The sequence below is a fragment of the Aptenodytes patagonicus genome, chromosome 2, assembly GCF_965638725.1.
Source record: "Aptenodytes patagonicus chromosome 2, bAptPat1.pri.cur, whole genome shotgun sequence".
Lineage (NCBI taxonomy): Eukaryota > Metazoa > Chordata > Aves > Sphenisciformes > Spheniscidae > Aptenodytes > Aptenodytes patagonicus.
Window position 1 is genome coordinate 73,858,711 of NC_134950.1, and position 21,525 is coordinate 73,880,235.

The 21,525-nt window shown below is 39.7% G+C and overlaps 1 protein-coding gene across 5 annotated transcripts in view; it reads left to right on the forward strand.

The window, feature by feature from the left end:
- The window catches only part of PTPN3 (protein tyrosine phosphatase non-receptor type 3), a 182,103-nt gene that overhangs the window by 113,724 nt on the left and 46,854 nt on the right, over positions 1-21,525 (forward strand). For 4 of the 5 annotated variants that reach the window (XM_076330221.1, XM_076330222.1, XM_076330224.1 and 1 more), the window contains exons 11-14: positions 2,755-2,818; positions 11,994-12,166; positions 17,271-17,405; positions 18,930-19,106. In XM_076330221.1, coding sequence (XP_076186336.1) covers positions 2,755-2,818; positions 11,994-12,166; positions 17,271-17,405; positions 18,930-19,106 — 549 coding nt within the window. The remainder of the gene's footprint in view (positions 1-2,754; positions 2,819-11,993; positions 12,167-17,270; positions 17,406-18,929; positions 19,107-21,525) is intronic. The other variant, XM_076330225.1, reaches the window with a different exon arrangement.

The window sequence follows — 21,525 nt, forward strand, 5'->3', positions numbered from 1 at the left end:
TGCAAGTAAAATATTATCTTAATGGCAAAAACATACAAGCACTGTCTATGTCGGCAGCAATTAAGGTTGTGTATTAAATGCTATTCAGTGTATGCAATTTCTTTGCTTTGAAAACTTCAGAGAAACTGCTAGAGGAATGCATTCTACACTGCTAGTTAAAAACAACTTGACAGTCTTACATAGCAAATTTGACAGGACCTTTCCTGCTGAATCTTCCAATGGCAAAGTATAAGACTTCCAGCTATAGAAACATTTTTGCTTCAAGTCAAAAATACCAGCTGTTAGTTCTAAGTGCTAGGACAGAACTGCCAATTTGATCAGAAATGAATAATTCTGTTGCCCACTAAGTGACAAATCTATTTTGACCCTTGTGAATGATAGGAAGACAGGACCCAAAAGATGGATGCTATTAATATGCTACAAGTATTGAGCGTTTTACAAGCAAACCGTGAAACTTAATCATTTGTGAATGTTGCATAGTCACTGGACAGATTAATGGTGAGTGATAAGGGCAGCTGAGCCACCAGTTAGAATAACTGCATTATGTTTTGGATGTGGCATCTTCAAGCATTTGTTAAATCTAAATCCTTTGATACCTTAATCTATTGGATTTTTTGTGGATTGTGCTATATGAGAACACTCGCTCAACTTGTAGGCATAACTTTGCAAATGATTCTTAGTTAATATTAAATAAAACTGTCAGATTAGCAAGTGTTCTTTGTCACTGAATTAAATAGGTTTAGTTGTACTTTAAGGAGAATGAATGGAATCGAGAGGGATGCTCTACTTAGAGAAGAGTCAAAATAAAGAGACTTAAAGCCCTGATTTGACTTGAAGTGATTATGTGGTCATGCAGTGAATCATGTTTTGAGGGAAAAAGAAAGAAGGAAAAAAAACAAAAAAGGAGGGATTGAGAGAATTGAGAGTTTTGGTATTTTTGGATGTTGGCTACCTTTTTGTTGTTGGGTGGAGGGGTTTTTCCTTAGTCTGCAGGGTTAGTTTTCTGTGTCCTGCATTTCTGCTGGCTCTACATTAGGGTAAAACCAGACCATGACGGCGACCGTGTAAGTTGATAATGACTCAAAACTTACTTGTTGAAGTCTAATCTAAGTCAAGAAATGTGTTAAGAAAGAACCAGAAGCACAAGACTTGAGTGGTACTAGTTCAGGCGGAGTAGCACTAGGATTAAGAAAGGATTTATATATAAATGAGTTGCATCTCAGTAAATGCAACTGAAAGTTTATGAGACTTACCAGGAAGTTCAGAATCCAGAACTTTCAGATGAGCAGTACAGATAATTGCCATTTGAGATAGCAAGTCAAATGGCACAAGTATTTCAAGAGTTGGCCTGACAGGAGAGGTGGATATGATTTAAACTTTCTAGTAACCTGCACAACAATTTGTCTGGTAACCAAAGACTGTTGTGAATGAAACTCCTGTTTCTTTCTCCATCAGTTACAGAACCACAAAAACATTTTCAGAGATGGGCACACGTTCAGTTTTCCACCTCTTTTGTGCAGGAGGGGGGATTGTTTCTTCCACTACCTTTCTGGTTTGTAACTGGCAAATATACAAATCCCATATGAATGAGGAATGTTTCTCTATAATTAAAGTGCATCTCTCTCATGGGCAGTGGGGAATGAATGATATGCCATTGTCCCACTTGCTGGGAGTGATGCAAAATGCAGTAAGAACTGAGATGTTCTTCAATATAGTTCATACCCGATGAGATCTAAGGTGCTATGAAACATTATCAGTTGATGAGAATATTCTGAGACTTTTAGCAGCAACCTTCCAAAAACCATTTTGTGGTGTGTAGATGGTGTTTTTCAGGCAGATATGACTTGATCAGACCTTAAATAGCTTACCCAAGGCAGCCATGTGATTCTAGCTGATCATAGATTCCTTTTTCCAAAATGTGTCAGTTTTCAGTTATTGAAGTAGAACTATTGAAAATTTAGGTATTTTAGACAAGTCTTGTTTTGCTGTAGGAAGGTGCGTGGGTACCTAGAAGTTTGTTTAATTTAGCAAAACTGGTAAGCATATAATGAAAATTGTTTGAGCACCAATTCCAACTGTAATCCTTACCTTAGAAAATCTTTATTCATACTATGTATATATAGAAAAGAGGTGTTCAGTTCTGTGTAAAATTACCACATAAATTATGCAATGTTAATAATTGAAGTGAAAAATACATTAACACTCATTCTTACAGTTTTCATCCTTCTACAATTATGATTTTAACTACAAAGTTTGTTTAGTTATTAATACAAGTACATGATATTTCTCACATTATGCAGCCAATTCTGTGAAGTCTCTGGGAAATTTCAGATGTTGTATGACCAACGTTTTCGTGTCATTAGAGTCTTAAATTTTGTTCCTTTAGTCACAGTTGTCATATGATTCTTAAGTTATACAGACTTGACACATTTAACATTTGTGTGGCTTAGTAAAGGATGTCATCAAGTTTTTGATGCAAGAATAGATTTGGTGGGAGAGAATTGCTATGTGAGTTATTTAAGAGTAAATGAGGAAGAATCTCAATTTTTTTTAAAAAACCTTTCCTTAGCTAAATTTTTTGCTTTGAGTTTCTTGACACCTATTTGCCACTCAACATAGGAGATGGCTGCATATTATTCATTGAATATTTAACAGTTATAATCTTTTAGGTTTGCTGTACACAGTATTATTTTTAATTGGTTTTTTCCCCTCTAAACATTGTTTAGTATTTCATAGTCTGTTTCTTTCTTTTAGGGTGAACATATTAAAAATTTCCTTTAAAAGGAAAAAATTTTTTATACAACAACGGCAAAAACATGTAAGTAGTAATTTCATTTTGTTTTGCTCAAGTGGTCACTTTCAATTTTTTTTTTTGCCTTAAATGTTAAGACAACAAAAGGCTCTGTTGTGTTAACTTGCCCTTGCTATTGTGGTCCTTTTATGCTCACTCTGTTTCCCATTTTTGTTTCCTTTCCATCATGGAATCTTTTCACATTCAGTCTGTTGGACTATATCTTACCCATGCAGGTTTCTTCTCCCTTGGAGACTTGGGGGAAATGCAGATCTTCATCCTTTCCCCAGTATTTTGTAACCTAGCATATTTCCCTTTTCTTGCCAGCATCTGCTGCTCTTTTCTTTGATGCTCTCCCTGCCCAGTAGAGTGCCTCACTGCAGTGAATCTACTAAACAGCTGCTTATCCCATCTAGGAGGACTGTGTGAGGTCCCTTCTGCTTATGGGGCTCAGAGTTCTGGGAGAAAGGAAGGTATCTGGAGACCTGGACAGGTCTGCAGCTGAAATACCTGAGGTCGGAAAGGGGGATAGTGCATCTCCTGCTGCCTGTAACATGCAGCACTTTAGAAGTTGTCAAAATATGTGAAGATAGTTGACAAAACTGATGTACAATAGAAAATTTAAGATTAGTCTTCGTAATACTGTGTGCTTTTTGCAGAACGGTTGTCATATTAGGCTATTTAATGGGAAAAAAATAATCTTGATTACAGTATTGTACTGCCACAATATGAACAGATAAATTAAGCTATCTTTTGAGGAAGAGAAGAGAATATTTAATATGACAGGAAAAAATATGGAAATTAGTGACCAGCAGATATATAGATATTTTCATTCAGTTGAGGACAGAACTCAGATAGTAAAAGGTAAGTGTTAACTTATACCTAAACTTTATGAGGGCTCTTGTAGTAAATGAGTTCTTAAACTGCTAGGAGCTGTGTTGCAAGAAGATTTCTTGACCTTCATTGATTAGAGGGTCTGCTGAACACCAATTGCTAGAGAGGCTTTTTTACCCAAAAGGAGAGTATTTTCATCTTCCCCCCTCTCACCACCCCCTCCCCATTTTGTGGGTATCTCCCAAATTTGAGGAGTGTGCATGAATGTACACACTCTTAATTTTCAGGGCTCTTATGTAAACAAAGTTAGTATCTAGAAATAGTGTTACTACAGTAATGCTTACACACAGAATGCACAAATGAAACTGTTTTCTCTTTTGAAAGAGTGTGTCCTAACCCACCATAGAGGGGTCTTAAGTTTTCTGCAAGCTGTAAGTTTCTAAATATATTGTTTATATGTAAACTTGTCTCAGTCTCTTCAAATGTATTTCACTGTATGAAGAAATGAGTGGTTGGCAAACCATTCTACTAGCTTGTGAGTGTAATTGTATTTGTATTACACTTAGTGTAATCGTATGACATTCACAAGTATTACCTTCTTCTAGGTTTGAGGATTAAAAATTCACTGGTAAGGAGTCTTACTAAATTTTAAATATCTTCAAGTATATAAATATCTGCAATTGACATCAATTTCCAAATGTGTCTGTGAGAATAAATGCAGGAACAGAAATCTGAGAGTGGTTAGTAACAACGGGTAGTAAAATGAGTGTGCTTACAGGTTTTTTTGAATATGGAGAAACAAAGTGTCAATATGTAACAGTCGCTGGACTCAAAGATCATGAAAAAGATGTGTGTTCGTTGCATAAAGACCTTACTGCTGTCAAAAGTTGAATTTCTCTTTCTGGAGACCTGTGTAACCTTTGAAGAGGGCAGCATTCTTAAAATTTCATAGAATAGAATCATAGAATAGTTTGGGTTGGAAGGGACCTTTAAAGGTCATCTAGTCCAACTCCCCTGCCATGGGCAGGGACATCTTCAACTAGATCAGGTTGCTCAGAGCCCCGTCCAACCTGACCTGGAATGTTTCCAGGGATGGGGCATCCACCACCTCTCTGGGCAACCTGTGCCAGTGCTTCACCACCCTCAGCGTAAAAAATTTCTTTCTTATATCTAGTCTATATCTACCCTCTTTTAGTTTAAAGCCATTCCCCCTTGTCCTGTCGCAACAGGCCCTGCTAAAAAGTTTGTCCCCATCTTTTTTATAAGCCCCCTTTAAGTACTGATAGGCTGCCATAAGGTCTCCCCGAAGCCTTCTCTTCTCCAGGCTGAACAACCCCAATTCTCTCAGCCTTTCTTCACAGGAGAGGTGTTCCAGCCCCCTGAGCATTTTCGGGGCCCTCTTCTGGACCCGCTCCAACAGGTCCGTGTCTTTCTTGTGCTGAGGGCTCCAGAGCTGGACGCAGGACTCCAGCTGGGGTCTCACCGGAGCAGAGCAGAGAGGCAGAATCCCCTCCCTCGACCTGCTGGCCACGCTTCTTTTGATGCAGCCCAGGCTATGATTGGCCTTCTGGGCTGTGAGCGCACATTGCCGGCTCATGTCCAGCTTTTCATCCACCAGTACGCCCAAGTCCTTCTTGGCAGGGCTGCTCTCAATCCCTTCATCCCCCAGCCTGTATTGATACCGGGGGTTGCCCCGACCCAGGTGCAGGACCTTGCACTTGGCCTTGTTGAACCTCACGAGGTTCACACAGGCTCACTTCTCGAGCTTGTCCAGGTCCCTCTGGATGGCATCCCGTCCCTCTGGTGTGTCAACCACACCACTCAGCTTGGTGTCACCTGCAAACTTGCTGAGGGTGCACTCTATCCCACTGTCTATGATGTCATTGATGAAGATCTTAAACAGTACTGGTCCCAATACGGACCCCTGTGGGATGCCACTTGTCACCAGTCTCCATCTGGACATTGAGCCATTGACCACTACCCTCTGGATATGACCATCTAACCAATTCCTCACCCACCGGACAGTCCACCCATCAAATCCATACCTCTCCAGTTTAGAGAGAAGGATGTTGTGGGGTACTGTGTCAAAGGCCTTACAGAGGTCCAAACAGATGACATCTGTAGCTTCTCCCGTGTCCACTGATGGAGTCACTCCGTCATAGAAGGCCACCAGGTTAGTCAGGCAGGACTTGCCCTTGGTGAAGCCATGCTGGCTGTCTCAAATCACCTCCCTGTCCTCCACGTGCTTTAGCATAGCTTCCAGGAGGATCTGTTCCATGATCTTCCCAGGCACAGACGTGAGACTGACTGGCCTGTAGTTCCCCGGGTCTTCCCTTTTTCCATTTTTAAAAATGGGGGTTATGTTTCCCCTTTTCCAGTCAGTGGGAACTTCACTGGACTGCCATGACTTCTCAAATATGATGGATAGTGGCTTAGCAACTTAGAATCATAGAATCATTAAGGTTGGAAAAGACCTCTAAGATTGAGTCCCACCGTCAACCCAACACCACCATGCCCACTAAACCATGTCCCTAAGCACCACATCTACACGTCTTTTAAATACCTCCAGGGATGGGGACTCAACCACCTCCCTGGGCAGCCTGTTCCAATGTTTAATCACTCTTAACTTCACCCACCAGTTCCCTCAGGACCCGTGGATGGATCTCATCGGGTCCCATGGACTTATGCACCTTCAAGTTCCTTAGATGGTCTCGAACCTGATGTTTTCCCACAGTGGGTGGCTCTTCATTCTCCCAGTCCCTGCCTTTGTCTTCTGCGACTTGGGCAGTGTGGCTTGAGCACTTGCCAGTGAAGACTGAGCCAAAAAAGTCATTGAGTACCTCAGCCTTCTCCATATCCCAGATAACCAGGTCTCCCATTTCATTCTGGAGAGGGCCCACATTTTTCCTAGTCTTCCTTTGATCCCCAACATACCTGTAGAATCTTTTCTTGTTGCCCTTGATGTCCCTGGCCAGATTTAATTCTATAGGGGCTTTTGCTTTCCTAACCTGATCCCTGGCTGCTCGGACAATTTCTCTGTATTCCTCCCAGGCTACCTGTCCTTGCTTCCACCCTCTGTAGGCTTCCTTTTTGTGTTTGAGTTTGTCCAGGAGCAACTTGTTCATCCATGCAGGCCTCCTGGTGTTTTTGCCTGACTTCCTCTTTGTTGGGATGCCTCGCTCCTGAGCTTGCAGGAGGTGATCCTTGAATATTACCCAGCTTTCTTGGGCCCCTCTTCCCTCCAGGTTTTTGTCCCATGGCACTCTACCAAGCCGATCCCTGGAGAGGCCAAAGTCTGCTCTCCTGAAGTCCAGGGTAGTGAGCTTGCTGTGCACCCTCCTCGGTGCCCTCAGGATCTTGAACTCCACCATTTCGTGGTCACTGCAGCCCAGGCTGCCCTTGAGCTTCACATTCCCCACCAGCCCCTCCTTCTTGGTGAGAACAAGGTCCAGCATAGCACCTCTCCTCGTTGGCTCCTCTACCACTTGGAGAAGGAAGTTATCATCGACGCATTCCAGGAACCTCCCGGATTGCTTATGCCCTGCTGTGTTGTCCCTCCAACAGATGTCAGGGTGGTTGAAGTCCCCCATGAGGACCAGGCCTTGTAAGTGTGAGGCTGCTCCTATCTGTCTATAGAGGGCCTCATCTGCTCGGTCTGCCTGGTCAGGTGGCCTGTAGCAGACCCCCACCATAATGTCACCTGTCCCTGCCCTCTGTTTAATCTTGACCCATAAGCTCTTGGTTGGCTCCTCATCCATTCCCAGGCAGAGCTCCATGCACTCCAGCTGGTCATTGACATAGAAGGCCACACCCCCTCCGTCTCCCCTGCCTGTCCTTCCTAAAGAGCCTGTATCCCTCCATCCCAACACTCCAATCATAGGAGCCATCCCACCGTGTTTCCATGATGCCAATAAAATCATAGCCCTGCAGGCGTGTGCACATCTCTAACTCCTCTTGTTTATTCCCCATGCTACGTGCATTTGCATAGAGGCATTTAAGTTGGGCCCCTGATGAAGCTGTCTTACTGGCTGGAGTTCCTCTGTGCTTCAGGCGCTCTCCTGCTGACCTGTGATCCTTCTCCAGGCTCTGGGCATCTATTGCTGGCACCGGTATGAAACTGGTAGGAGTGGGATGGATTGAGGTTCCCCTCCCCCGGCATCTCTAGTTTAAAGCCCTCTTCACCAGCTTGGCAAGCCTATGACCGACGATGCTCTTCCCCTCCTCTGACAGATGGACCCCATCAGCCCCCAGTAGACCAGGTTTCTCAAAGTGAGTCCCATGGTCTAAGTAGCTGAACCCCTGGCTGTGGCACCAGTCCTGTAACCATGTGTTGACTTGCCAGATTCAACTGGCCCTTTCAAACCCTTCCCTTTGACCGGCAGGACTGATGAAAAAACTACCTGCGCTCCCGAGTCCCTTACCGCCGCTCCCAGGGCTCTGCAGTCCTTCTTGATAGTCCTCAGACTGCTCCTGGCTGTGTCACTGGTGCCCACGTGAAACAGCAGCAGCAGATAATAGTCAGTGGATTGTACGAGGCTTGGTAGCCTCTCGGTGACATCCCTGATGCGAGCCCCCGGTAAGCAGCACACCCCTCTAGAGAGTGCGTCTGGTCGGCAAATGGGCGCCTCCGTACCTCTCAGAAGAGAGTCGCCTACTGTTATCACCTGTCGTCTTTTCTTAGTGGTGCTGGTTGTTATACGGGGGGCAGATCGGGCTGCATTACTCAGTTCCAGCGTCTTTCCTGATGTAAGGGGTTCAAAATTTGTTCAATTAAGCTTTTGTTAAAGCTTTTGTTAAATGTTGACAGTTCAAGGCCCTTGATTCTTTTAACTAATCTCCTCTTAAGTGATCATAGTTTTTTTATTTCATAACCCACTGAGATTACAGTAATGCACACTGTATTGTGCTTAAAGAGCTACAGAACTGTAGGAAAAATAAGGCCAGCTGCACGACCTTTTTACTCTTTCTCAGTAGATATGAAAAAGCAAACCAGGTGTGCTATTAAATCTCCAGATATATGCATCCTTGTCAGTTAGCCCCTTCTGCCTGAAATTTAGGGCAGCAAGTCTGCATGCCTGCAGTACTTCAGTGTTACTGCTTTGAAAAGCTTGCTGTTGCGGGGTGATGGGAGTGAGGGGACAGCTGGACTACTAGGGCTTTTCTCCAGAATGGTGGCTTGCTTGAGGGGTTTGTGAGGACAGATGACTGAGGTCACGTCAGTCTTTGGATTCATCAAATTTTTACTTGGAAGTGGAGGAGGGAATAGGTAAATGAGGCTGAATGTAAGGAAGGTGGAAGAAGGTGGGGAAAGCAGAGCAGATGCTACATATTAGTAGGCAAGATTTTGCTGAAGATGGTGACAGTGCTATAACATTTCAGGGTTTTGTATGTCATATGTAGATTTCTTTGCGAAAATCTACAGAAAGTTCTCAAAGGCTATGAATTTGCAGTCATCTGGGATGTGCCATGTTTCATTGATTTAATCTTCTTATTTCTTTTACTCCTTTTTTCTTTCCTTATGCCCCTGTTCTGAAGTCTCACCTTATCTCACTGTCTCCCTGCTACTCACCTCCTCTCTTACCCTCCCACTGCTTCAGTCGGTTGATCAGCTTCTTGATAGAAGCATGCAATATTTCTGTTTCTACTGAAGAGCTACATAAGGACTGAGGAGCAAGACAGATAGATGAATCAGTGAATGTCTGATGTTATAAAAGCTCATGATATGTAGACTTAATGAAGGGTGCAAGATTTAAGGTAGGAATAGGAACTATGCTGGTTTACAGGCAACATTTTAAAGCTTGCAGCAATGAAACTTTATATCCAGTGTGCTTATCTAGTGCTTAAAAAACAATTTCATTTTCTGCATATTAAAATATGTTTTTACTTGCTATGCTGTAGATACTTGCAAATTCTCTGTGAATGGAATAGGCATATATCTGATCAAAGTTCTTCCCTGATGCTGAAATAGCAAGAGACTCACTTTAGCTATTGAGAATTGTTCCCTTTACCTTAATGGTCACAAATTTCTCTAATCCTCATTTCCTGGTAACTATTAAAATACCATTCTTTTGGAACTTGAGTTGAGAAGTATGATAGGCACTAGATCCTTGGATCCCTCTAGAACACTCTTCATCTTTAAAATGGTGCATCGATTTAATAGCACAACTTGCAAGGTGGCCTATTAGTGAGCCATATGGTTTTGTTAACAAAAGATTTTGTTAATTTAAAAATTGACTACGTTTTTCTGAAACTTCTGAAGGTATTTATCCTAGTATAAGTGCATATTTAAACTTTTAGCCCACTTAGAAGCTGTTAAGAAGGTTCTGTGACAATAGTTGGGAAAAGCATACTGATGGCTTAGAGAGTAAGATTCATTACTATTTTCAAACCTAAATTTAAAAATGGAATATTAGATGTACTTAATTCCTTATCTTTACACTATAGCTTTTCAGTATAATTGAGATGTTTGGATAATCTAATTTTTATGGCCACTGAAAGACCAGTACTTCAGGCTGACAAAAATAACTATACGCTTTCTTCTATTTGTCTTCTGGAGTAGTGTAAAATGCTTCAAGTGGTATTCAGCCAACGGAGGGTATGTAAGAAATGCCATTTGTCGTTAAATCTTTAAGTGATGTATGCTTTTTATATTGCAAGAAATTCTGAGTTAAAATTTCACTATGGTTGCACACTTTATTTTATATAAGCTAATTAGAAGCGACTGTGGTGAACTGACAAAGATGAATTGATTCCAGTATGCATGAGGCTCAAATAACAAACCCTACTTCTTTTAAAGAAAAAAAAAATTAAATGTTTTAATAGATACAGGGAAAACATGCCTTAAAGATTGCAATCAGTTAATGTTTTGCAGTGCCTGTGTAACATCAAGGGGCAAATCCTTTTTATCTTTCTCTTAAGATTCTCATTGGTTTTCTCAAATAGTGACTTCAGTCATAGATTCTCTGAACTAGTCATAAAGTGACTTGCAGAATGTGGCATTGATCTCTTGATACATGGTATTTGTAAAATGTTGCCTAGAAATAAAAATAATACAAGAAAAACAGGCTGATTATTCCAGCCAAAATGGTCTGTAGTTACTTCCCAGTAAGATCGTTGCTGTGAACAAACAAAAGGACAATGGCAACTAGAAATCAAGGTGTTATCCAGGTGGGACCTCTATTTCTTGCTGGACTGTATGAGAAAGAGCTTTATTAGGTCTTTCTAAGTCCTTTAATAAAAAGGCTTTGCGACCCAAATCCTGACTTTCTCCAAAGTATGAGCTAGAAAGAGTTTTACTGAGATGGTTGCCTGCCTACTTGCCTGCCTGAGGTGTCAAATTCAGTCATAATTCAGAGCAACTGGAAAAGATGAGAGATGAAGTCGAAAACTTTCTTTTTTTCACTGAAGTGCTGAGCTGTGATAGCAATTAACTCAGGTCTCATGTTATCTTCCTTTCTCCTCTTTGCTTTACTCCTCATTCCACTTTCTTTGCATCAATAACGATATTAACTAACCAAAGCTGTATCTTGTGCAAAACTCTCTTGGGATCTGAAATAGCTCAACAAGTGCTACGGTTGGCGAGAGCATAAACGTGGGTGGCACAATTGTGTTACACCTGTGTTTCACTGGCACTTTGACACTGAAGTTACAAGTAAGAGTTTGCACCAAGACACACAAGCTTTGTATTCTGCTTCCTTTTGGTCTCCTCATTGTGGCCTCATGTTATCATCCAGAAAGCAGGATTGAATTTGAACAGCAGTAGCAGCAGCTCCAGTCCCATCACAGCTACTTTTTTTCCCCCCAAGATGGATCACTGTTAACATCTTCAGTATCTTCTAAAAGACTATCAAGCAGATGCTTTTTGCATACTATGGCTCTTGAAAACATTATTGAATTGAAGCCTTATGTGAAGAGTTTGAATTAAAAGATTGAGGGCTTTTTTTCCTTTCTACGTTGCACCCTTAACGGCATGTTTAAAAGAGTTTTGTTTGTCATAGGAGGTCAAGATCTGACTGGAAACCTGAAACTATATTTAGCTGTTTAATATTATGCTCGTATATACAAAGTCTTTACCACTCTAGACTTAAATATTTCATTAACACTCTAAGGATTAGGAACTGAAAAACTTAATAATTTTTCAGTATTGCTTAAGCTTTTAAAATGTTCATTTTGCAGTTTAGAATTTCATATAGTCACAGGGCTGTTTTGGCCATCTCCAGCTCAAAATCTACTATACGCTGATTTTTTATTTTCCTAAATGCATTTTTCCTGTTTAAGCTAAAAGTAATTTTATTGTTGTTTTATGAGCTTGTTTACTGTGTTTGATCTGCTTGTATATATTGAAACATGGTATTCCCTACTGTTACAGAATGAATCCAGAGAGCATATTGTTGCCTTCAACATGTTAAATTACAGAGCATGCAAAAATCTATGGAAATCTTGTGTAGAGCATCACACATTTTTTCAGGCAAAGAAGTCACTACCTCATGAAAAAAAGATATTGTCACATTATTGGACCCTGGGTTCTAGAAATCCAGCAAAGTAAGTATTGTGTGAAAGCATGTTTTGCTTTGTGATGGGAATGGGAGGGTTTGTGTCAGTGATAGCTCAAGTTGGAGCGGCAGAGTTCAGTTCTGCCCACAGCTGTGTCCCAGTCTGTATGTGAACCACTTGACAAGTTATATAGCTGTAGTTTCAGTTTCTGTAACGTGGTGTCATTACAATAGAACTTTTCTTATAATTTCCTAAAAAGGTATTTGAATGTAAGTATGTTTTACTGGTATTGTTTCAACTTGCTGTTTCAGTTTGAGGTATAAAAACACTAGAAAGTAAAAATGCCATGTAGCTAATGATCCAATAAGAGAATTTGCAGAACAGACTTGTTTTGAACTGTTTACCCCTCAGTGTCATACACACTCTGTTTAATACGTTAGGGCAATTTCTGGAGTGCATCATACAGACCACTTACTGCTGACGAGATGAAAAACTTTGTCCTATCCAAGTAGTCAAGATACCACTTTTGTGACACTTCTAACCTTTTATTTGCTTCGTTGGGTTCTGCTAGTCATGGAGCTGGTAGTTTCACAGTGGTATCTAAGATCTAGTACCCCAAACGTAATACTTCAGAGCCTGTCATTTTACTGTATGAAGTTGGGATTGTTCCTTCCCATATGCACCAACTTCATTAAACTTCATCTGCCAGTTTATTGTCTGGTCACTTGACGTTATAATGTCCTGCATTTCTTCACAATTGACCGTTATTTTTTCCATCCTGTGCAATTAATATCTTCAGCAAACTTTGTTCACTCTTTTCTCTAGATCACTAGTGAATACGTTGAACAGAAGAGCCCCCAACAGATATCCCTCTAAGACTTCACTGCTGACCTTTTTTCACTATAAATCTAAAACATTTTTTCCTATTCTCTCTTTTATGTCACAAGTGAACAGGTAATTCCTCCAAGTGAGGACCCTATTCCCTAGCTCCTTAGTTTCTTTATGGGTTTAAGGGACCTTGTCAAAAGTCTTTTTGAAATCTTGAGTAGATTAAATCAGCAGTTTAAAGTGGGGGGTTATACTCAAGTAGTTCTGCTGTTTCATCTTAGGGGCTTTTAGATTTTTTTTTTTGTAGTAAGTATCAGTCCCAGTGATTTCTTTCATTGTGTTGATTTGATCTGTTTCATTTATCAGCAATTCAGCTACAAATGTGTCATGTTGTGTGTCGTCATCATCTCATCCGTGTCCTGTCCCCACCCCACCCCTGAAAAAAATTGTCATGAAACATATCAAAAATCTTTCATATTAATAGTGAATGAAAAAGTCTTATGTCATTATCTTCTCGGAATGTGAGATTTTGGAGGGTTCTTTGTTCCTTTCATCATCTGTAGTCTCTGTAGACTACTTGTTCTGATGATTTTTAGAGACGTATTTTATTGTTTTCTTTTTGTTTGTGTGTGGTATTTGTTTGTGGGGTTTTTGCGGTGTGTTCCCTGAACAGTTTAACTTCACATTTAATTTGTCAGACTGATTCTCACTTTCCTATTTGGATGAGCTTTAATTTTTGAACAGTGTCATCTTAGTTCAAATAGTTTCCCACACTTTGGTGGCTGGCTGGCTTTTCATACTGTCATGTCTCTTCAGACGTTGCAGAAATTCATACCGAGTGGACTAGTATTGCTTGTAAATGAAGCGGTTAACCCATGAGGGCTGTCCAACAGTAAGAAGGCTGATAAAATGTTATGTTTTCTGCTGCAGTGGAATTCCATATTTTTGCCTAGTACTAGATCGTAGCTGAAGCAAGTGAAAACAAGTAGTTGTAAGAAGAGTAATCTAATTTTCTAATGTTTTACAGATCTGTATTTTGAGAACTAGCTCTGCTATGGAGTGATATGAACTTGTCCTTCCTATAGTGAAGGTTTTGAGGAGGTGACTTTCTCAAAGCTTGTAGGATTGTCGCTTCCTGGAGTCCTTTATTTCTCTCAAATTTGCAAACAGATTCAAAATCCTGATGCTTGTATATACACATGCACACACAGGCATTGTACAGCCCTTGTAACGTTAAGAAAGAAAACAGTACGAGTTCTAAAGAGTACCAGTTTAGTATCATTCCAATTTTTACCAAACACTTGATATTTGACAAATTTTACTGTTAAATTTCTTAAGAGCCTGTAGTACATAAGAGAGTTCTCATTGTTGAAGTGAGTTACTAAGAAAGACTCCTTTTCAAGTAATTTTATGTTCTGAGGCATTATCTCTGGTGAATCACTTATTTAGGCTCTTAAGGAATCTCTAGGGAGAACTGTTCATTGTGATAGCTTCCATCAGCTTAATGATATCCTCTGTACTAATGCAGTCTTTGGCCATATTTATGCCAGCAACAAGTGTGAAATTTAGGATCTACGTGAGGCAGAAATGACTCTGCAACCTTTACTATCAGAGACTGCTAAAGTACATAAGAAGCAACAGTAATTTTGGAAGACTTTCAGTAGTTCCTATCAACTTGGTCACTGTCGCTCAGCAAATTATTTTATCATAAGATTTAAGAAAAGGTGTGAACAAGTCACTTCCAAAGTCATCTGTCGTATATTGAAATTTTTTATTTTCCTACTTGTTTGTGATTGTGGAATGTTGTAAGAGACAACATGAGCTTCCGCGTTCCTTTTAAAGGATGGCTCTGAACTCATGTGGAGGCTACACAACCAAAAAAGGGATTCTGCATTCTCCCTTACAAAAGGGAGCAAAATTTTTCATTGAGTAAAACAAACAAAAACGAACAAAAAACCCCCACAAAACCAAACACACACACACAAAAACCCCACCAACCACACCATACAACCCTGGAAGTTTTAAGATTGACTTGTCTTCAATAATTCTTTCCATCCAATAATTCTTTCCATCCAACTTCTGTCAGCTTTAAAGGGGGTTACATTCAGGTTTTACCACCTTAAGTATCACAACTTTTCCTCTGGAATTTGTGGCTTTCTTGTACTATGTTCTTTTACACTCATGTGAGGCAGATATCCTAGCGTTTATTGCATCAGTTCAAATAGCTGAACCCTTGCAACCTTTTAGTACAATTTCTTATTTGCACATCTCTGTGCCCTTCTAGATTCTCTTAGTTTAAGGTACTAGTGGAATTCCATTTAAATTAGGCTGCTGAGTTGTATAAATCACCTGTAAGCCTTATTCTAAGGGCAGGCTGAATCACATCTCCCAGATTCTGAGAGGTAAGTTCATTCAACATTTCTGGACTGAATGCTGAATAACCTGCCCTAGGCGCATTCTCATTCTTTGCTGAAAAGCTAAAAATGTACCTGTTTTTTCACAAAGGATAACCTTGGTAATAGATGGGAGCAAGGAACTGTCACTTCAAGATACTACAGCCCATTCCAGAAAGGCATTAGCAGCCTCTCAGTATGTTTGCTGAGAAATACCCTCGTATTCAACATTTGAATAGCAGCTACTTGGAGTTCAGGAGATTGTTTATGTTATGTACCTTAACTGAAATATCTAAAGAATATATTGTTAAAGTGATTCTGTGGTCAGGGTTAGGGGGTTGGGGTTAGGATTAGGGGTTAGGGCTCTGGCTTCCATCACATGAGTTACGTTGCACCTCGGAAGTCACCTGCACTGGAAAATGCATGAACAGGCACTTGTAAAAAAGGAAAACTGATTAATGCAAAATATGTGGAATTCTTCGATGCATTTTTCATAATGCATCGTCTTTTTCACTCTCCATCTCTGCTCCACCCATGTAAGACTTCTTTGAAAGAACTCTTTGTTTTTGTAGAAGACCAGAGTAGTTGGTGCCTTGTCATTGGTATTCAGAAGACTCACAGAAATAAAATGGATAATACAGGCAAAAGCTTCTCCTGAGTTCATGGACTGTGTGTTTACTAAGCTTAAAAACATACATGGGTAACTGATTTTGACATATAGATGCTTCATATTAAGTTTTCCCTCTTTGTTTTTTAAACTGGGAGAAGCTTCAAAAGTATATATTTAGAAGATGAAGGAATTAATTTACTTTAAAATCATGAAAAAGATATGTAAAATACTTCAGAATATAAAAAAGTTTAGGGTTGCTTTTTCTCTTCTACTTGTAGAAAAACAGTACAATGCAAAGCACACTTAAGGTTTGCTATTAGCATGAGTAATATCCACAGCTTAAACAACTTTTTTTATGCTATATAAAATTGAGACATTTCAGCTCTATAGTAAAGTCCTCACATACTCTGCTATCCCAGCCACCCATTATGTACAGCTCAGGACTTAGTGAGCCAAAGGTGGTTTCTCTGTAACTCATAAATTGCTGCTTTTCCATGAGAAATCCTAGGCCTGTGAACTTGAGGATGAGCATCTTATCTCTCTGCTAGTCTTGTGGAATGCTGTGTAAAAAGTTGCATAAAAGTTATTTTATCTCAGTTTCAATCTACTTCAAAAATTTCTTTATGCTGTATAATTCCACTAGTAAGATATTTTTGTTGCTTTCCTAGCTGAGGTTCTGATTCTGATGTAACCCTTATCTTGTCAGGTTCTTGTCACAAGAAGCAGTCCAGACTTGGGAGATCCCCTTTTCATGTCAGATCTTTCTCTAATGCTTTATTCCTGTACGGAACACATCACTCAAATGTGGCTTCCTTCTGGAAATAGAGAATGGTCTGGTGTAGCTCTTATGTGCTGAGGCAGCAGGTAGATGGTTAAAGTAGTCCTGTGCTCTGTGAAGCCATTAGTGAATTATTACCCCTTATGAATTTTAATGGGGAACATCTAGAATCTTTTGCCTGCATTTGAACCATGTTTTGTCAGGCACTTGGTTCAGTCCCAATAGGACATACTGAATTTCCTGTTTTTCCCTCCATCTTCTTAAACACAATTGGGTTAAAAATAGCTCTCAGAAAAAGTTATTTTTACCCAGGTTTGTGATTAGCATTGTAGCAGGAATTAACAAACAGATCTATCGCTACAAGTGAAGGACAGCAAATGGCTCTGTGAGGATGCAAATGCATAAGTAAGGAGGGGTAAGCACAGGGGACTCTTTAAAACACATGAATTATAAAATTGACTTTCATAAGCTTATTTTATTTCATTTAAGTTTTCTATGCAAAATAATTCACGTACTTTTTTTTTTTATTTTATTTCTTTTCAGGTCTGTAAACAGCCAGTACTGCAGAAAAGTTATAGGTGGGATGGTTTGGAACCCATCTATGAGACGATCTTTATCTGTTGAGCATCTAGAGACCAAAAGCCTTCCATCTCGATCACCTCCTGTTACCCCTAATTGGTAAATCCAGTTTCAGCCTTTCCCATACCTTCCAGCCTCCTACCTTTTCTAATTCTATGTACTCTAGCAGAATAGTTATGTAGTGTGTACATATATATTTAAACATTGTTATTCTGAGAATATATATGATGACAGGGGAAGAGTGGGTGTCACTTACCTCAACTTTAACAAGGCTTTGATACTGTCTGCCAAAATATTATACCCAAGCTAAGACATGTTCTGAAAGGGTGGACAACAAGATGGTTTCAAAAAAAAAAAAAAAGTGGGATGACTGGACTCAGAGGGGAGTTGTTAACGGGTCGTACTCTACCTGGAGGCCAATAACAAGTGGAGTACTGCAGGGGTCTGTCTTGGGACCTGACCTGCTTAACATCTTTATGACCTGGAGGAGGCAATGGAATGCTTGCTTATAAAGTTTGCAGACGATACCAAACTGGGGGGACGAGTCAATAAGCTTGGGGGCAGGGCTGCTATCCAAAGGGACCTTGATAGCCTGGAGAAATGAGCCAATAGGAACTGTGTGAAATTCAGCGAAGACAAATGGAAAGTCCTGGGAAGGAAGAACCCAGTGCAACAGTCTGCGATGTAACTCTCTGGAAAAGGACCTGGTAATCTTCATAGGCAGCAAGCTGTACATGAGCTGTCTGGTGTGCCCTGGCAGCAAAGAAGTCCAACAGCAACCTGGCGGTGTTAATAGAAGCATAGATGGTAGATCAAGGGAAGTGATTATCCCCCTTTTGCTCACCATTCATTAGACCTTATTAGAATGCTGCAGCCGCTTTTGTGTCCACTAATACAAGAAAGACACTGACAAACTGGAGCGAGCTCAGCAAAGGCCACCAGCCACCAAGGTAGTCAGGAGGCTGCAGCACTTACCCTATGAGGAGAGTCTGAGACAACTGCGCTTGTTCGGCCTGGAGAAGAAGGGGTTTCCCGGATGCCTAATAACAGCCTGGCAATAAATAGAAGGAGGCTAGCTAGAGGATGAGGCCAGGTTCTTCAGTGTTGCATGGTGGGAGGATGAGGCAACAGGTATATGTTAAAACAAGAGATGCTCTGTCTGGACATAATGAAAAACTGCTTCATCACAAGGACAGTTGAGCAATGGTTGCTTAGAAAAGCTGTGTAGTCTCCATCCTTCAAGTTTTTTGAGATCTGACTAGATAAAGCCTTAAGCAGCCTGCTCTGACCTCAGTTGCGCTTGCTTTCAGCAGGAGGTTGGACTAGACGACCTTCATAGGTCCCTTCCAACCTGAATTATCCTATGATTAGAACTTTAACAATACAGGTAGCATTTTAAAGGGGGAAAAAAAACCAAATCAGTTCAGTGTACTGAACCTAGCAGTGTATGATTGCCTAGTATACCACACAAAATATTTAAAAATTGATTATTTAAGGTGAGACCTATAGGCCTGTCATGAAGATTTCGGGACATAAATTGCAATAAGATAGAAATTTCACTTTGATAATGTTTTATGAATTATTCTGATCTTTCAACTTGTGTTTGTGTTCCTTATTTTTAAGGCGGAGTCCTAGACTACGTCATGAAATTCGTAAACCACGACACTCATCTGTAGATAACCTTACAAATGAGATTAGTTATATTACTGAAACGGAAGATGTCTTTTATACATATAAGGGCTCTCCAACATCAAAGGACAGTGATTCGGAGTTCTCTCAGAACCGTAGTCCACAGAGGAGGTAAGGACTTCTGCAAACAATTCATTGCCTGTTTTGATTTTTTAAAAAACACCAAACAAAATACCAAACAGCCTTAGTATAAAACAATCATCATCAGTTACAATATTAAAATGAGTTCAAACAATTTTATGTTTGCATAAGCTTTATTTTGACAAATTGCTAAACTGCAAATGCCATGATACAAAATGACAACTTAAAAACAAACTAGCCCTTCATCCCTGAACAATTCTCAGTAGTTGAGTTCTCAGTAAAATTAGAGAAGCTATTAAGGCATGCCTGTTCATATCTGTAATATCCTGTTTCCTAGTAGCTTCTGCATCCCTTTCCTACCTTTTATAAACTCTTCCTTTTTTTTTTTGGGGGGGGGGGGGAGGGGGGCGCGGAAGGAACACTTATTGAACTCTTAAAAGAGTTCACTTACATCCCACATCATCAGCTCAGCATCGTCAGTTGAAAGAGTTACTGTATTTGAGTAAACACAAGAATGTAATAATGTTAGCGGTCATCCCTCTCTTTCTTCCTCAGAGGAATTGTAGATTGCTAGTCTAAAGGCAGTCTCTGCTTTTTGCCTTGAGGCATTTTTGCTGTATTCCTTGAGGACCAACTTTGTTCTCCCCTGCAGCGGTCTAACCACTGCTAGGTTTGCTTCCAGGGCTTGAAGCACCTATCTTTGTGGACTGATTATTTGTTTGTTCATATACTACATTTTATGTGTGGCTTCACTCTTACCTTACAGAGGCTTTTCTTAATGAGTAACTTCAGATTAACGCGATATTAACTTCAGAAATAATTCATCAGTCTCAAAAAGAAAACAGCTACTTTAAAACTTTCAGCTGGGGAGAATACTGTGTATTAAAATGCAGGTTCCTTTGTAATGTTACAAAAGGAAAATGGTTTCTAGTGATCCCTAGTAACTTTAAGGCAAGATGTATTTTGAGAAGCAATGTATTAATGGAAGCTGATAGGACTCACCTACCTCTGATGGTGCACAGCTACTAACTGTAGTTTTAAACTCTGGATTTAAACTGGTTTTCTTCAAATTTTAATTTATTGTTTGTTAATATTATTTATGTATTGTTACTACATTACAGCAGAGAGGTTTCTGTGAAAGAAGGGAAAAATTAACATGTTTGTATGCATATTTGGAGTTTGTCACTGTGGTGTTTTAAATTGTTTTTCTATTTTTCTGACTGGAAGTCAGGTGAACCTTAGTATTAGTAGTGTCAGTGATAGCCATGATAATATATAAAAGTGATGCCTCTAGATGTTGTGAATAGTCATAGATAGAAAGCCATGTCTCTCCTGTGTTTTAACATTTACAGATTATACACTTTTAGAAGTATTTTCTGATTAAAAATAATGAGAGGCAAACCATAAGAGGAGATGATGAGGGTAGAAGATAAGTAGACAGAAAACTAAGTTACCATGCTGTGTTCTGTGACTGGCAGATTGTATCCTGCCAGTTAGTACATTGTTGGGTTTTTTTCTTTTCCTTTTTCTTTTCTACCCTTGTAGTTTTTTTCCTTTCCTTCGTGTTTCACCTTTCCTATGCCTACTGAGAATGGAGTGGGAAAGCCTGCTTTTATGCTGTTTCTCGGACAGTGAAAATAGGACGTTCTAAATTTGAAAATAGCACGTTCGTTTATTTTCTGAGCACTAAATGACTATGCTGTATCTGAGTAATATCACTCACTGTGGAGAAGATTACTGCTATTTCCTCATATAACCGAAATTTTCTATACGTCTTATCCCCAATGCAGTCTTGGTTTCTTGGGTATCTTTATAGCATTTGATACTCTGCAGATAACTGAAAAAATGCTTGCATAAATCTGATTAATTTAAATTTGAAGTGTGTGTTTTGGAAGGAGAATGTAATGCATGGAATGAAAAGTCCTTTGCTGTATTGACTGTTACTTTCGTGAAGTAAAACAGTCATTAATACTTCCCTTTTTAACAATTGAGGTAAAATATACAGTAACCAAACAAATAAATGTTTCTTCTCTACACTGAAGTTTTCAACAGTTTGTTAGTCCACATTCTGTTTTTTCTTCTTTTATATTCTTACAGTAGTCATTACTTGCCTCACTCTCCTTGTTGAAAGATGTAAAGTAAAGTTAAGTATATATGTGTAGTCAAATCTTTCTTTGCCTGAATGCTTTATTGAAAGAGGGAATCTTACCCTGTCAGCTAAATCTGTTTTATTAGGAAAAAAAAAGTTTAACTTGCATATCTTCAGTATTAAATATGGACAAACACTTGTCCTGGACTTTTGCCACACTTCAGGAATATTTAGATATTAACTATAAATCACCTTGTAGTGTACTGATAAAGCCAGCTTACCCATTTTTGCCATGCTGGTCTAGTAGATTTGAATTGACGTAACTGAAACATGTTATGGAAAAATACTGCAGTTGTAAAT